Genomic DNA, 17,683 nt, shown 5'->3' on the forward strand with positions numbered 1-17,683 from the left:
GTATGATACTCGAGAACAATGCTGTCTCCTCCAGAACGCCTCCTGAAACCATCTAGCCTTTTCCACAATGTGAGATAACCAATGCCAGGTTCTGAAGACTTCACATGCATGCAGCATGGCATCTCTGCTACTGGAGGAGCCACTAGTGAGAGAGGTAACGTGTTCACTATACCAAGTGACTTCACAAACCAGCATTCAACTCTTTTTATTACTTAGGAGACATTCGTCTAACATATAGCACTTTAGTAATAATATAATAATAGCCCTGTGTTCTATTGAGGAACAATCTCAATATATTATATCTAGAAGTGTAATTAAGATACAATAATTAGTAAAAAAAAAAATTTTTAAAGTGGAGATGGAGTAATGTATACTTATTTTATGCTTATTACCTATTTCATTTTAATATTAATGAATAATATATATTTTTAATAGTAACCTTAATATTATAATTTTAAGGTGTTCTATGTATGCTTATTATTATTATATATATATATATATATATATATATATATATATATATATATATATATATATATAATTATAATAGCAATTAATTTTACATAATTTCATGCAAGTAACCCTAAGATTAACCTTACCCTAATCATAAATACATATAGTTAGTTAATATTACTCCGTACTAAGAGCCACAATGAAAATAAGTTTTCACCATCCACCATCATGTTTTCTGACGTTTTATTTCATTCATTGTTATTTTCGTTTTCATTAAAATCATTTTCAGTAATGCGACAGGGTAATTTATTTTCCATTTAAATGACAGTAAAAAAAGTAGGGAATTATTATACTGTCATAATAGCAAGCTTAGTCCATTAAAACTCTAAACATCAACAAGATCCTTTTTGATTATTATTATTATTTATATTCAAAACTGACCAGGACATGTTCTTGAAAGATTTCTTAAGATACTGTATCAAACCAGATCCGTCAAGGGATGCTGCGGTTACCACAGCAACCATTGGCGCAACACTTTTAATAGCCGACACATTTCTGTAGCGCAAATGGAAGAGCTGCACTCTATTAGTTCAACTCATTCTGTTTTTCATTTCTCTCGTGCACAACTAAGTAAAAAAAAAAAAAGTAGCCCTCGTTAAGGAGTTCTGTGAATTCTCGCGCGCTAGATTCTCGTGAGCGCGTGCCGTTCTGCGCGCGAGCGTCAGTTGATTTTCCCGAAAAACCCAGCTCGCGCAGAAAAGACGCTTTCGGCCAGTGACGCGTGCCAGCCATTGGCAGATCATTTCCAACATTTAGCAAATGAAACCACGTGCGAGCATCTGTTCGCTCCAATCAATTGATGTAAACTGAGCGGAGCGGACCTTTGTGGGAGCAATTGCGTTTCCGTGGCGCGGAGGTAGATCTCTATTAGTGAGTGTGGAGCCCATTGAATTTGTGGTGAAAGCGGAATAATACGGTCATTTAAATAGTAGGGAAACGGATATTACCGGGCGCGTCTAATTAATCAGCTGTGTTTTATGCTTATTTGGCAACACACGGATTAGGCTGTGCATAGTCAATAGCGTTTTATATGAAAAATAGCCTATTTGTACCTGGATGCACGGGGTATTATGCGCTTTCTTTTCTCGTTGGACTGTAAATTACGCATGGTCGATATTTTTGCTAATATTTGGACGTCCACTTATTCCTTTCGTCTTTTTATGACTTGCGACTCAATGAAAACTATATTTTGAAACCGACATTTTTTGTAGACCATCCAGGATTTATTCGCCTATAAACGAGACGGTCCCCCCCATCGCCAATGCCACAAAACTGCGTCTTTTTCTACGAACCAAGAGCTGTAAAGAAACGCAAGACCCCGTCTCTGTGAATACTGCGAGTGCTGCATCATCTCGTTCAATTTGCTTGTCAGCCAAGAGGGGGTCAGCGATAACTTTGAACGGTTATCGTGTCACATTGTGTCTCCGCATCATTTTCCACAGATTCGAAGCGGGCAGCTGTTGCAACACACGCAGGTAAGACGTGCCTTCATTTTGTTCCCATCCGGTGCCGCTGCTGCTGCTGCAAAGTGCGCAAGGATCGCACGCACGCACAGGTCGCTCATTACAGCCCTCGCTTTGCGGTTTTTGCTTATTTTCGGTTTGTGAAGCCGTTTTAGCGGGCTAAACGGCGAGCGTTCATAACCGACGTAAGGTTTGGGAATGGATGCATGTCATGGGGATTGTTGTCGCACAGCGTGTGTCGTCCGCCACTGGAATTTTAATTTCCTCGCTGAGATCTGCCATGATGCTGCTGTGTATATCTTCCTATAGTGTTTGTGAGTGTGTGTGTGTGTGTGTGTGTGTGTGTGAATTCTGGACTAAATACTCTTAAACGAAACCCTAAAGCTGCGATAAGGTATCTTAAAAGGATAACTTCAGTGGTAAGGGAATAAAAAACAACAATAGAAGTCAATGCAAAGTGTGATTGAAAAGCAAGCATGTTTGTTTGTTTGTTTGTTAACGGCTTGTGGCGCATTGTGAACACCAGCGTCCAAGTGTCGCAAAATGCAGTAATTAAGTAATTCGTTCACTTATCGGTTGGTTATTACACGTCTTTGTTCGTTTCTTTTGTCCGTGTCCGTCTGTAAATAACAGCACAAAGCTTTTTTTGTGCGTGTACTGGGACTTGTTGCTAACTACCACTGCACTTTTCTTAAATCCTACTTTCATTTCGTCTGCCGAGGCCTACTGTCCTCTTTCTAACCTTCATCCCTCCATCCTCATTTCAGTGTGTGTGCTCGCTCGTAAAATGGTAATGGGCTGCATATTGCCCTGACATCTGTCATCTGCACCTGTTTGTGGATGGGACGGATGCCTCCCATCCTCCTGAGTCAGAGAAACAGGGCTGACGGTGATGATGAGGAGGATGAAGGGGGTGGGGAAACGGAGAGGAAGAGGCGGCTGAGTGGAGATGTGTACCGTGCTCGCTTATAGGAAGAAGCATGTAGGATATTTACCGCAAAGGGAGGATGAAGCGAGCGAGCTAAGCGAGGTGATCCATCTGCCCATCTCTGTGTCACATCCCTCTCTATCTCGCTCACTGCAGCAGAGCTATTCTAAGAGAACACTTTCGACCCACGCTCTGACAAACAGATTGGGAAAAATAAAGAGTGCATGAGAGAGAAGGAAGGACGAGAGGCGCGTAGCGTGGCGCTCTTTTCGGAGAGTTGGTGTGCATGTGTGTCGGAGGAGTATGTGCAGATGCTGTACAGCACATCTGTGAGGCAGCCTGTGCTTCCAGGACCCTGTCTCTCCGCTTCACATCATTAGCCACACAAGGCGTTGCCGATGGCAACTCCGGAAAAGAGGCGACTCGGTGAGCGTGAAGCACGCTGTAAAACGAAAGGGCACGAGATGCACTTGGTCGCTGCAATGTGAGGGACCGTGAAAAGGTGCGTAGCCTTGCTCTTTTCCCGTCGTCCCTTCTTCCATAAGGGTGCTAAAGACCCTTCCTCCCCCATCCCTGCATCCTTCCTGTCTTCTCTTCTCCTCTCAGTAGGGTCTCTCTCTGCCCTGCCAACCCCCCACTCGGCACACATCTGTGGCTGTGTCACCCCCCGCTTCCTCTCTTCCTTCGTCCAAAGCTGCACCTCTTTGAATGTATCAAGCCTTCAGTATGTTCCCACAAGGCTTTTTAGTGGCGTTTTTAGACTGTCTTGCAGCAGATTTTGAGCCTGGTGCTGTCACTGAGGGTTTAAGATTCACTGTGTTGCATCAGCTATGCTAACATGTGCATGTTATTCACTGGCGTAACGTGTGACTCAGTATGTGAGAAAGCTGAGGTCGCACTACTATATGCTGGAAATATGGTGTGCATATTGCATATGCTTTGCACCTTGTTGATCGTGGAGGGTGATGTGATTCACAGCCATATGATTTTGAATGACTTTGGCTTTGTTGAAAAGAAACAACATACTAGTGTGACTGAACTTGAATGCACAAATCTGATAGAATTGTTAGAAATTAAATAATTTCTTGATTGTCGTAATTGTGTGGTTGAATGAGTGTGTGTATATATATATATATATATATATATATATATATATATGTGTATATATATATATATATATATATATATATGTATATATATATATATATATATATATATATATATATATATATATATATATATATATATATATATATATATATATATATATATGTATATGTATATATGTATATGTATGTGATGCTGGATCACAAAAGGATCTTTTTTGAAAGTGAGATTTATACATCATCTAAAAGCTGAATAAATATGTTTTTCATTGATATATGGATATGACAATATTTGGCTGAGATACAACTATTTGAAAATCTGGAATCTAATCTCAAATAATCAGTCCTTACATATGCATATTACATTATAAAAATATGTTTTAATATATATATATATATATGGTGGGAAATTTACAAAATATATTTGATATATGATCTTTACTTTACTGATTTTTGGCATGAAAGAAAAATAGATAATTTTGACCCTTGCAGTGTATTGTTGTTATTGCTACAAATATACCCTCTCTACTTTATGGCTGGTTTGTGGTTCATGGTTAAATATGGCAGTGTCAGAATATTAACTAAAATCTTTTTTCACACAGTGAGTAATTTTATACCACGGTTATCATGGTGTGTGTGTATATAGCTATTTTAATTGCACAGTATGATTACTTTTAGTGGAAAAATGTTAGAAAATGATTTATATATTATATAACTATATGAGGTAATGTATCATTTGAACAATTCAGTAAAGTACATTAAAAAAAAACTGTGTTTAATTTAAATTATTTTTACTTAAATTTAAACAAAAAATTGTCTGGAATCAGCACAGCTACTGCTTCACATAATGCAATATTTCAGTTAAAAAAAACATTGAAACAATTGTGATGTTAAATTAAAAGAGGATGGGTTACGTTTAAAGCAGGATTATTGCATGTTGTGACAAACTGGCACTTGTAAACACATGCCTAAAATTCCCTAATATCAATATTCTTCTGTTTCCAAAATAAGTAATAGGAGGAATACTAATAAGATGTTTTGGTTGTGAATACATAAAAAATAATTTAATTAATTCATTAAAAATTTGTTTAGATGTTGCCAGTGCATGCACTTAATATGTATTGCATCTGTTAATTTCCTGTATGTTCTTCCACAGTGCCGTTTGCATATATAATATATCATGTTGGGCATTTAAGCTTATCGCAGATAAGGTATTAAATTCATTCTTAACTTCCTTTTGTCTTTCAGTGAAAATCCAAGACTAACAAAGGAAAACTGAAGCCAAGACAAAGAGCCATCAGCCTGGATGAACGACTGGAGTCCTGGCCAGGAATACAAGTCGTCTTCTGTTTCTAAAGCAGATGAACTCTCACTGTTTTTGTGAGCCAGGGGCTTTTTGAAAGGATGTTGATTTGCACAGATTGAAGATTTTCTCTTTGACTTTTTGCTACCAAAACCAGTGCCAAACACTAACCGTGCCAACCAGAAGCAAGAAATTATTTCACTAGTATTTTGGAAATTTTATTGATGCATTTAGGCCATTGAAGCTCAATTTTCACCGACATTAGTTCACAATTTTTACCTTACCCTCACTATTATTCTTTTTTTACTAGAATAGCATGTAACGGTTGCCGAGGTGGAAAGTTTATATGTTCATCACTGGGTTTAAGTCAAAAACAACAAGCAGCTTTCACTCCCCAAAAATAGGGAAAACAGTGCATTATTGGTTAAACATGCTTTATGTAAGAGTGGCTGTTACGAATGCATTAGCCTGAGAGAGTTTGACTCCTGATCGATTTGATCAATGGATGGACGGGCTTATGGATGGCTGGCACAAGCCTCATTAAACTTTCCAAAGTGAGCTGCTGCTAATTCTGTTGATTAGTCGTCCGTTCCTACCGCTAAGGCCCGTTTAACTCATCCTCTCCATCAGATCTCTTTAGTTATCCATCTTGTTTGCTCCTCCCTCCTCTACAGACTCTGGACATTTAGAGCAGAACCCTCAGAAGTCTCTAAAGGGTTTAGATACCGAAGCCATACGTCTCATAGCCATACTAACGTCAAGATCTCTGCCATCACTGCGAGGTTCGGTCATTTAGAAAGAGCAGGTGCATGGGTACATTCAGGAATATTTTTAGAGGTGTGCATGTTAAGTGGTGGTCCAGGTTTGACGTTCCGTAATCTGCCATATTCACCAGCGAGCCATTGACGCGTTTACTGTGTTGACAGTGGGACGGCGTTTGAAGTTGTCCCACTACTTGAAAAGACGCTCTTTAACACTTAGGATAGATCTTTTGGTGCATTTGTTTGACGATCTCCACGTGGTCCACATTGACGGATGAATCCTGACTTGTTCATGCCTGTTCAGTGGGCTCAACCATGCTGTCCTGCCAGAACTGGGCCCAAGCCCCCGTTTGTTTTATTCTGTTGGGTTGAGCTAAATCCAGAGCAGAGACACTCACGCAAGAGGGTCCAACACACATAGACCCTCAAACTTTACCTAGACTCAGTCCATCCTTCCATTTCCTTTCTTCCTTTCCTGAACACTTCTTCCTTTCTGGCGTGACTTGTGTCATCAAACCAGAAACTAATATATACTGCTGCTTGTTACACTTTGTGAGTGCCCTAACCGACCTACACTCTTCCAAAGCCTTCGTAAAGAGCCTTTGTCCCGAGGTGCCGCCTTTAGAGAAAAGATCAGCTCTTCCCCATTTCTCTTTAAAGTTGCTCGTTCATTGCTTCGTCCTACCTTTATCTCTAGCCTCAATGACTTCCTCCTGAAACTCGAAAAGATGAAGTACTTAGTATTTTTCTTGAGAACTGACACTGTTAGCCTGATTATGTGGACTGCACAACAGAACCTCAATGACCTTGAAAGGTACTCTTGTTAGTCTCACAAGACATTCTCATTGACGATAAAAGCCTAAAGCGGCAACCAACTGAGATTTGTTTACAAGACAACATCAGTTGTTGGAGCTGACGATGACAATTGTTTACAAGTCACACAGAATAGTTGAGTACTAGTTTCTTTCTATACAGTTGACAACTGAAGTGCCAACCAGAATAGAAAACATTTGGCGAGACATAGTTTACACTCGATCAGAAATGTTTACATGTTGCCCATAAGGTGAACTCAGATTGAGTCTTGAATGAATTGTTAGTGCCATAAATCAGTTAAACAAAACCACCTTTAACAAGAAGCTTGTGACACTTTAAAAGGTTTACACTGGTAAAATATACATTTTGTTTACAGGACTAAATTGCTTGCGACAAAAGTGTCAACTATTTGTTCATTTCATCTAGCATTTGATTCATTTTCATCTTTTTACAGCGGTTGTTTTTTAGAATTTGCTCATTGAGAAGATTCCAAATACTTAATTTTGTGCCAAATCAAAAATTTCAAACATTCCAGCTCTCACCCATTAAGCATAAAACTTGTATATAGATTTACCTCATTCTAGTTAATTATTTCCTCAGAAATATGTTTACACCCTAACTGAGAGTTTCATGCTTATTTTATTTAACCCGAACTCCTGCACTTGGATGTGCATTTTGCATATTGAATAATTTGCATACTAGTGTATGCACGCGTGAAAGAGAGATTATCTTGTCTACATGTCTTATATATTGCCACACTGACTTGCAACTTTTGATAGACGTCAGCTTTTTGTAGTCCTCTGAAGTCTTTTGTACGAAGGCTTCACGTTTTTTTCATCTTTGATAAAAAAAGAAATAATAAAATAAACGCCCGTTGTATCAAGATGCCACCCGCTGCCATCTTGCTTTTCTTCCTGTTTGGCCCTGTGGTCTCCACAGTGACTATTACCTCGGAACGCTCCTCTGTGAACGGGGGGCCGGTGCTGCTTCTGTTGCGAGGACGCGGCCGCAAGTTCCCTCAGCCTGATGTGAGGGGCAAGGAGGCAGCAGCCATGGCGGCAGAGCCAGAGGCAGCCGAGGTCCCTCCGAGACCCCTGCCGCAGATTATGCTACCCCGCAATGTGACGGCCGATGCTCTGAAGCCCCCACTGGGCGCCGCAGCGGTGGCCCCTCCTCCTCTGCGCCTGGTGGATGTGGACGTGTGTCAGGGCTACTACGACGTGATGGGACAGTTCGACAACACCTTCAACTGCACCAAGGGCACCTACATCTACTGCTGTGGCACCTGTCATTATCGCTTTTGCTGCGAGCACCAACGCAATCGTCTAGACCAAGACTCCTGCACTAATTACCGCTCACCCGACTGGGCCGTCACGGCGGGACCCATCACCCAGCCCCCGGTCCGACACGACCCAGATTTCGACCCAGTGCAGCAACAGAGCAACAACACGGCTTACGTCATCGGGGGAGTCATCTCGTTTACCATGGCCGTGGCCATTGGAGTTAAAGTGGCCTTCCATAAACTGTCTCGACGACCGAGGAACAGAGACATCAACATGCCTAGGTGAGTGAAAGGCCCATTATGACCGGGCTCACGATGTGGAAGGAGACAATGCTGCACACATCAGTGACTGCCATCTGAAGAGATGCGTAGTGATTTCGATGTCAGGCTCTTTCAGCTCTTGCTCTTGATTCCGTCATACACTCATGTTTCATTTTTACTGTTTATCTCTCTCTCGCTCTTCAGAGCGCTGGTGGACATTCTGCGTCACCAGTCCAGTCCGGTCCAGCAAGGAGAGAGGAACAACAGCACGGTCCTCACAACCGCCACCTCCAGTGAGGGAACGCTGGGGCGGATGTCGAAAAACTTCTACACTCCCGTCCTCCAGAGCAAAGACAACCGGAGTGAGTCTGTCTCACCCACTCGTGAGAGTTGCAGAACGAGCGAAAAGCTAAAAGGGCATAATGGATGTAGTCGCAACTTTTATACATTTGCAGAGGAAAGAATAGGCAGATATTGAGAAAAGGTTTGAACTGTAGAATCAGCTGGGCAGAAATGAAATCTGAAGGCATGATTTAGTCGACAGATCGACAAGCCTGAGTGTATGAGGTAATGTAGAACAGAGGATGTGTCAGAAATGAGTCAGATTAATTCTGCTTCAGATGCTATGTAACAACATGAAACTAGAGCAGCAAGTAAAGGAGGAGGTGTTTTCCACCTTTAACGCTAAAGAATCCTAGACTAACATGCAAAATGGAAACGCTTAATGTATGCAGTTCGGGGGCTGCTTTTAGGAAGTAATCAGCGGCCAGTGAATAAAACAAATCTTGTAATACTGTTTAGTTGTTTATCTGCTGGGTTTGAGGATTGCAGTAACCAACAATTAGAGCTATGTCTTAAACCTATTTAGTGATTAACAGATGCTTTTCATTTTACAGGGCAGAGTCGTTAGTGAATTTAAATTGAAATGTTATGTACACTTCAAGACACGTTCACACTATACGTTCAAAAGTTTATGTGTAAAAGTTTGGAAAGAAGCCTCTTGCGCCAAAGCTGCATTTATTTAACAGTTAAATCAGTAATTTTGTAAACTAATAAAACATAAAATATTCTCATTCTCATGAACTCCAGGTTTTATTTTATTTTTTTTAGACTTCAGTCAAAGCCAGTTGTGCATCTTAATATTTTTGTAAAAATCATGATACAATATTTTAGGTTTCCTTGATTAATATTAAGTTTAAAGAACATAATTTATTTAAAATAGAAATCTTTGGTTACACCTATTGATTGCTTGTTAGCATGCATATTACTACAATATTAGCCATTTATTAGTTCTAATTAAGCACAAATTAATGCCTTATTCTACATGACCTTATTCTATATCCCTAATCCTACCCAATACCTAAACTTAACAACTACCTTACTAACTATTAATAAGCAGCAAAATAAGAATTTATTGAGGGAAATGTTATAGTTAATAGTTAACAAGTGTTACCTATTCTAAAGTGTTACCAAATTTTTTTTGTAACAACATTATAAATTCATTTATTATCACTTTTGTGTATATATAATATTTATTAGTGGTAAAAATGACTGTCATTGAAAAAATATATATTATTATATTATAGTCCTTGTTGTTTGTAGTACTTATTCTGTTCTTTTTAGGATTGACTCCATTTTATCATGATATGTCTGTTTTCACTCTCAAGTTTTCAATGTTTGGCTGCAGTTGCTAACAGAACACATGCTTTTTAAATGTGCTGCAGGTGGTCTGTCCTATCAGTGAGTCTTTTAGTGGCACCAATCAGTTGTAAGAATATTGAAAAAAAAACAAAAAAAAAGATCACCATTATTGAAACATGACTGAACTGCAAGAAAGCAATGTGGTAAAAGCAAGAAAACTGCATCACTGACATAAGTGCTTGCAGCTGTTTCATTAGTTCTAACCGGACCGTCATTTTTGCGTCGTGTTTTTCACTTGCAGTACTGCTAGATATTTCTTTTAAAAAATGGGGTGCAGGCCACTGAAAACCATTTTTAAACATGCTAAGAGGCCTCACATTTTGTGATCTGGGAGTGGAACAGTGTTCACTCTGCTCTTTTGCAGCTGGGAAACACAGTTTTGGCCAGACTGGGTCCAGTCCTAAACACACAGCTACTATCGGTAAGCCAAGGAGCTTAGGCAGAGTGTGCAAATGTGTCACTTGTGTGAGAGCGCCAGTAAGAAAGCTTCAGATTTTTCTGTGTGTATTTGTCGCTGCCTTTGCTTTGGCTTGGTCTCGTTGGTTCGAGTGTGTTTGCTCGTGCCCTCCCACTCTGTCGCTACCCTCAGCTATTTTCTTGTTGTTTGTCCTGCACCCAGCACTGTTTGCACCAGTCACTAAAGCTTCAGTAAATGTGCTGGCATGCATAGTAGCAGAATGCCAAAATCATGAAGAAAAAAAGTGTCTTTTCTTCATGTTTATATATGTTACTCATTTATATTTATCTTAAGCACTAGTTCTGTCAAACTAATAATCACATCTAAAATTGTTGTAAAAATGTTTTTTCTTTATTTTATATGTGAATGCGTACTGTGTATATTTATTATGTATATATTAGTACACACAGTATATATTATATATATTGAAAATATTTGTTTATACATTTATTTATTTATTCATATACATATATTTAATGTATAAACCTTACTTAAATATATACAAGCATGTGTTTGTGTTTTATTTATATATATATATATATATATATATATATATACTTCATTAAATAATTGACAGTACTATTAAGCACATGGATATTTAACAAATATAAAAACTAGAAAAACACTTTGGATTCCACCTTCTGTTTTCACTTTGGCAAAATCTTTATCTATCTGTCTATCTGTCTATCTATCTATCTATCTATCTATCTATCTATCTATCTATCTATCTATCTATCTATCTATCTATCTATCTATCTATCTATCTATGATCTGTCTTCCAGACACTTTACTTTTTTAAAGTAAAAATTAATTTCTTGAAATGCTACCTTAAATTAAATTCATTCTGGAAATTTCAGTTGAACTTAAAATGCATTCTTATTTCAGTTTCTAAATGTCTCGCATGCCAAACAGAATAATATCATTAAGATCTCTCTTTTCTTTTCTTTTCTTTTCTTTCTTATTTTGCTTCTGAGAGTGTGGGAGATGGAAAAATAATTGTAAAAACTGAAAGAGGAAGTTTGTTTATTAACAAGTATTTATAAATAATGTTTTCTTTGTTTTTACACACACACACACACACACACACACACACACACACACACACATATATATATATATATATATATATATATATATATATATATATATATATATATATATATATATATATATATATATATATATTATGTGGTCATTAAATATAGCATATGATATTATGTATTATATGTGACCCTGGACCACAAAACCAGTTATAAGTAGCACCGGTATATTTGTGGTAATAGCCAACAATACATTGTATGGTTCAAAATGATCTATTTTTCTTTTATGCCGAACATTTTTCGGATAAGAAGTAAAGATCATGTTCCATAAAGATATTTTGTAAATTTACTACCATAAAAAAAAATACATTTTTCATTAGTAATACATGTTGCTACAGATTTCATCTGGATAACTTTAAAGCAGATGTTCTCATTATTTCAGGTTTTTATTTATTTATTTATTTTTACCCCATTTAGATTCTACATTATTAAATAGTTCTTGAAACCATACATCAATGGAAAGCTTATTTATTCAGCTTTCATATTATATAAATCTTCAACATTTCATTTTACAAACTGACCCTTATAACTGGTTTTGTGGTCCAGTGTCATCTTTATATGCTATATTGTGTAACATGTATGTGAGAAACGTAACAATTTTTATTCTCAAGTAAAAAATAAAAGCCTTTGACAAATGTTGCATGCCATGGTGAATTGGAGCCGGTGAACTGAACTGGACTGCTAACTCCAAGGTACTTAAGTCCAAATCTCAGCAAGGATGATCTATGAACTATATAGTTGCTGAGTTCCCCTGTGTCCACTGTGCCCTGGACTACATTTAATCTGAAGTGCTTAACCCAAGGTTGCTCCGGAGGGACTCTCTCTGTAGTATGTGCACTGCAAATTACTTATAAAAGTGTGGAACAAATCACTGCATAAGTAAGGATACTATCATTATATAAGCATATAAGAAATTTAAGGGAACGACGAATAAGACAATATTGTAGTCGCACATCTCTACACAAATATTTCAGCTCCATTGTATTTTTCTCCACAAGTAATTTTCAGACATCTGCCATTGTCGTTTAGCGATTTGGGATGCAGCTTCAGTGTTCCAGTCACCCATATTCTACAGTCGACCCAGATAGATATTCTTTGAAAACATCAGTTGTTGCTGTTTGTCTTATTGTGTTTTGTTCTCCTCTCCTAGAGCGAGTTCCACGCATGAACAACACCCAACTGGCCTCAACAGGAACATTGCTGTCCAGCAAGCACAATAATTCTGGCTTTCACCCCTCCTTCTCTCACTCCTTCCACAACCTTGCCCAGCTACCTCCATCATACGAGACCGTCATGAAACCAGAGCTTAACCGCTACAGCTCACTCAAGAGACTAGGTGAGTGTGCATCTGAAAAAGAGTCATTTCAGAACTGCTGCTACTCAGAGGGTCTCTGTGAAGGAGTGTAGCATGGGGTCAGCCGCTACTGTTAGGAGGGATGCCCTGTGCCCCAGAAGCATTACAAAGAATGAAAGTACAACAAAAATTGACTTGCAGTCAAAATGGCTTTTTTTAAAGGGTTGAGATTAACCTCTATTTATACCTAGAATTACCATACATTTTGTGTCTTGATACTATCTGTATTTTTCCGTCAGATTACATTTTACACCTTAAACTTGAGTGTGACTGATTGGTGTGATCTCACTTCACCACACAAAATGGCAGTCTCCAAATACATAATGTAAAAGAGCTTATGTTAAATTGAAATTGTCAGTTAAATGTGAATTTAGAATAATTTTATAAACAGTCATGGATAATTCACAATTCCTTCCATCATGTCATGCTTTTCGTTTCTTTACGAACCCTTATATAAGTATATAAGTATCTAGATATTGACTAAAGATAAAGCACTGAGCCTCATGGTCTTAAAATTAACAATTTTACAGCATCTAGTTCAAAATAAATAAGCTTTAAGATATTACATTAACATATAAATTGTTGATATAAAGACAACATGATTTATTAATATTAAATATTAAGTATAGTGACAAAAAATTAGCATTAACCACTGTTAATAAATGCTGTAAAAGTACTGTTCAGTGCTATTGCATAAGGACTAATGCGTGATCTTTTAACGAACTGAGCCTAATTGTTACCAAAAAACATTTTTATTTTTAGCACAGCAAATAACTTGCATAGCTGAATGTAAACTTGCATGTTGCAACTTCATTAAATGTTGTTAACATCCATTCCAGACAATTTCCAAACATGTATTCAGAATCACATTGCATCATTGTAATGCGGTCGAGTGTGATCCAATCACATAAACGCTTGTTAATGACATGAGTAATGGGTCTAAAAGATGCTAATTTTCGTATTTCCTTACTACAGAGAAAAATTTGGATGAATATTCTGGATATTACACCTCCAAGCGAAGGCCAGATAACGCTCCCCCCAGTTTTCACTCCTCCCAGCACCACCTTCCCTGGGGTGGAGACTTCACACTGGGGGCCCGGGGTACCCTCCCGCTAAACACGTCCCGCACGCGCATCCACGTGCCCACTTCCACCCCCAACCCTTACCCTCTACCCCAGACGCAGTACAACCCCACGTTTGACACGATGAGTAAACCGCCTCGCCGGGTGATGTCCCAAGACCAGCTTCTGGCGCTGGGGGAGGGGAACACTCTCTCACGCCTCTCCAAGAACCAGCAGCATCAGTACTACAAACCCATGACCACCAGCAAGAGCTCCAACACTCAGACTTTACGTAAGTCTCATGAACGCCTCCTGGTCTCTCCGGACCGCCTGGAGGAGCGAATGATGGGTGATTACGGCGGGATGGCGCCCAACATGTCCCGTCTCACGCACCACCAGAAAACGCAATCCCAGCAGAACGTGTGCGTGACGCCCTCGCTCGACCGCCATCACATGATCAAAATGAATTCGCACCCTACCTCCGGCCGCGAGAAAGACCACACGGTGGCCACCATGTCCTCCGGCCACGGGGCTGGGACTATGGGATGGGGGGAGGTCCATGGCTCCGGAGGAGGACCCGGAGTGATGGCGCACAGTGCTCGCCGGATGGCCTTCGCCACGAAACGCCAGAACACCATCGAACAGCTCCATTTCCTTCCCGGAGGAGGTGGGGGAGGGGGCGCAGGGGGTGGAGGTCAGGCGCTGAGGACGGGGAGCAAGAACGAAGTAACCGTGTGAGCGCAAAAAGAAAGATGGTAAGGAGACGATGGATAGATGAGGTGTGATTGCACAAGCCGAAGGGAGGGAAGATGGTGGAGTGTAAAGAAGGCTGAAGAACGGAAAGCAGGAAGGAAACGAGAAAGGGGTCCAAAATTAGTCCCAAATGAACGGAATACACAGTGCATTGCTATTGAGAGAAGGATGGATTTAAAAACCACAGCATAAGTGAATCTGTAGATCCCTAAATTCTCCATAAATAGAAATGTGAAGGGCCCAGGTCTCCTCTGACCTGTGATTAGCATATAGTGTCTCGATGGCACTATTTAGACATGATCCGAGGAGATGCAAAAAGGAAAAGGTTCATTATTAGAATAGGCCAAGTTTTCTCCATTTAGTACATTCCATGTAAAAGCTAATTGGTTTAGGGGTTAATTTGTTTTATTCCTGAATCCAATGATGCAGTTGACCTTGCCTCCAAATGTTTGGTTTAGTTCAATGCAAAGCGTTATTCTCGAAGAGGTGTATCACAATTGTCATTAAATCATAAATAAGGGAACAATGAGATAAACTGGATGAAACGGACCAGTGTCCAATAGTACACTGAATTACCTCATAGAAGCTATGATTTGACCTGTCTCAAATCACATTGGACTCGACTTGGGAATGGATTATTGTGCACGCTAAACAGTTTGCCATCAGGTGAAGAAAACGCTGGTAATTCGTCAAAGAGAAGAACTTGAGGACTTGAAAAATGTCACTCGTTTTGTGACCTGACTCTTTAGTCTGCACTGTTAATATAGTCCAAATGCCATCAGCCATATTAGAGCTTATTCATATGGAGTATAATGGAGGAAAACATCTTCATTGGGAGACGGGTGTTATACTGATGATCAGATTTTTAGCCTCTTATACTGAGACTGTGAATCAAAGCTGACATGAATACTTGTTGGTTTGATTTTTTTGCATTGTGGATACAATTTTGGCTGTTTTATAATATGATCAAAAGGCTGTCAGATTGATGGGGAAATCGAGTCTGAACTAAAAATGCCTGAGCAGGCAGGCGTTTGGAAACTGAATTCAGCCATTGAGATCTGATAGAAGTCATGCCTCTTTCTTGCATGTTTGACCAATCAGAGAACAGCTTTGTATGACGCCCTGGAGTCATTACGGTTGTTCTATTATTTATAAGCGTTTAAGAGCTGAGATTTAATCATGGGCATGCAGTAATGTCAAATAAGACAGCATACTCTTCACACTTAATTAACTACTCAAACTGTTGTATTGAGGGGGAAAAGGAAAGGGTTGGCCATACAGTGGACAATTTAATCCAAGGGCTATTCTGAAACTTCTTCATTTGTGTCTGTGCTTCCGTGTTCTGACGGCTTTTTATCTTTTCCTGTGACACGGCTGTGCAGAACATAAGAGTGTACAAAACAGAAAAATAGAACAAAATCTGCAAAGCTACTTCAAACACTCTGTGTCACTCTAGGATGCATTATTATCTAACCGATGAGTTAGGATTTAGAATTAAAAGGTGTCTTGTTTATCTATACTATATTCAAGAAAAATGTCTTTTTTGTTAGCAATTTCTGTGTTTTTCAGCTGTCTCCACATCAAATGGACAATGTTGTGGTGGAATGTCTGAGAACGACCTGGCTGAGCAAGATTATTGGGCCATAATATAGTATTTTAGATCACTCTGCAATGTTTAAGCTTTTATTAACTTTAACTCAATTTAAACGCGTTGAAAAAGAAAAGGTTAAAAAAAAAAAAATTATTAAATCCCGAATGTTCAAATATGTACACATGCCAATTTATGTGCATATATATATATATATATATATATATATATATATATATATATATATATATATATATATATAAAATATATAGTAATCATTATTATTCATATTCTTGATTATAAACATTGTTTTGTTTTATTTTTCTCTGTGACTTTAGAAATTGTTTTTATTCCTGTTTTCTGTTTATATTTGAGTTTCTAGTGGATTCTTACCTTTGTAACTTGACAAAAAAAGCAGATGCAATCATAGTGAAAAGACAAAACGCATGAAGATGTCAAAGCCAGTGTTGATGATGTCATATTGCTGACTTCTGATGTCAAGGTGTGTATGTGTCCAGTTTGTGTGTCTGTATTTGTGTGCTTGTGTGTATTTCAGTGTCTATTTTGGAATGCTTTATCTCGCATTTTATCTGACTTTTGCTTTGTGTAAAAAGTCAGAGAATGTGCATTTCAGAAAACCCAAAATATTATTTTATTTTTAAGTGAGTGTCTCTTTGAATGCAAAATAAATAATAAAATAAAATAAAAAAAATTCTAATAATAAAAAAATATTTTCCATTGCTGCATTCACCAAAGTTATGGAAAACAAAATAACCATAAAAGTATTTAGTTTTTTTTTTTTTTTTTTTTTTTTAAGATTTACATTTTTTTTCATGAGCTGCATAAACCTTGTTGTAAATTTTCTGGGGGAAAATGCCAAAATGCCATGCATAAAATATTTACAGCAAAAACTTTAATTATTATTATTTTTAAATAAAATCCTCACCATTTAAGAACGACGTTTCCTGGATATTTATGTGTACTTGTGTACTCTCATGAATGATTAAATGTGTTTGTTGGTTTTATGTTTTTGGGATGTTTACATCTCAATATTCTGTGTGCAAAGTATTTTGATTGTTTGCATTAGATAAAACAACCAGTTGTCTTTTAAACACATGTAACTTATTTAGAAACTTTCGACATATTACTCATAAGATCTATTGGAATTAGTATGTGTGTATGGTTTGTTACCAATGAAAGAGACTAATTTAGTGGCTGATGTATTATCTAAAGTGGGTT

General features: G+C 38.3%; 1 protein-coding gene across 3 annotated transcripts; it reads left to right on the forward strand.

Moving 5' to 3' along the window:
• The first annotated feature begins 1,237 nt into the window (after positions 1-1,237).
• Positions 1,238-16,652, forward strand: shisa7b (shisa family member 7). 3 transcript variants are annotated; one of them, XM_043218345.1, is made up of 6 exons: positions 1,238-1,988; positions 5,259-8,451; positions 8,635-8,792; positions 10,496-10,552; positions 12,839-13,024; positions 14,018-16,652. In XM_043218345.1, the coding sequence occupies exons 2-6, from the start codon at positions 7,772-7,774 to the stop codon at positions 14,839-14,841; spliced, it is 1,905 nt and encodes a 634-aa protein (XP_043074280.1). In that variant the 5' UTR covers positions 1,238-1,988; positions 5,259-7,771; the 3' UTR covers positions 14,842-16,652. The 3 variants fall into 3 exon arrangements, with proteins under 3 accessions (XP_043074280.1, XP_043074282.1, XP_043074281.1); XM_043218346.1 differs by lacking the exon at positions 1,238-1,988 and adding an exon at positions 2,990-3,406; XM_043218347.1 differs by lacking the exon at positions 10,496-10,552 and having other exon boundaries at positions 1,239-1,988.
• Positions 16,653-17,683: the final 1,031 nt, after the last annotated feature.

This window comes from Puntigrus tetrazona, chromosome 19 (assembly GCF_018831695.1).
Source record: "Puntigrus tetrazona isolate hp1 chromosome 19, ASM1883169v1, whole genome shotgun sequence".
Classification (NCBI taxonomy): Eukaryota; Metazoa; Chordata; class Actinopteri; order Cypriniformes; family Cyprinidae; genus Puntigrus; species Puntigrus tetrazona.

Bases quoted from the DNA above. Each gene is read 5' to 3' on its own strand.
- shisa7b (XM_043218345.1), top strand. From the start codon at position 7,772: ATGCCACCCGCTGCCATCTTGCTTTTCTTCCTGTTTGGCCCTGTGGTC. The intron at 8,452-8,634 runs GTGAGTGAAAGG...CTCGCTCTTCAG, and splicing joins AGAGACATCAACATGCCTAG to AGCGCTGGTGGACATTCTGC. The intron at 10,553-12,838 runs GTAAGCCAAGGA...CTCCTCTCCTAG, and splicing joins TAAACACACAGCTACTATCG to AGCGAGTTCCACGCATGAAC.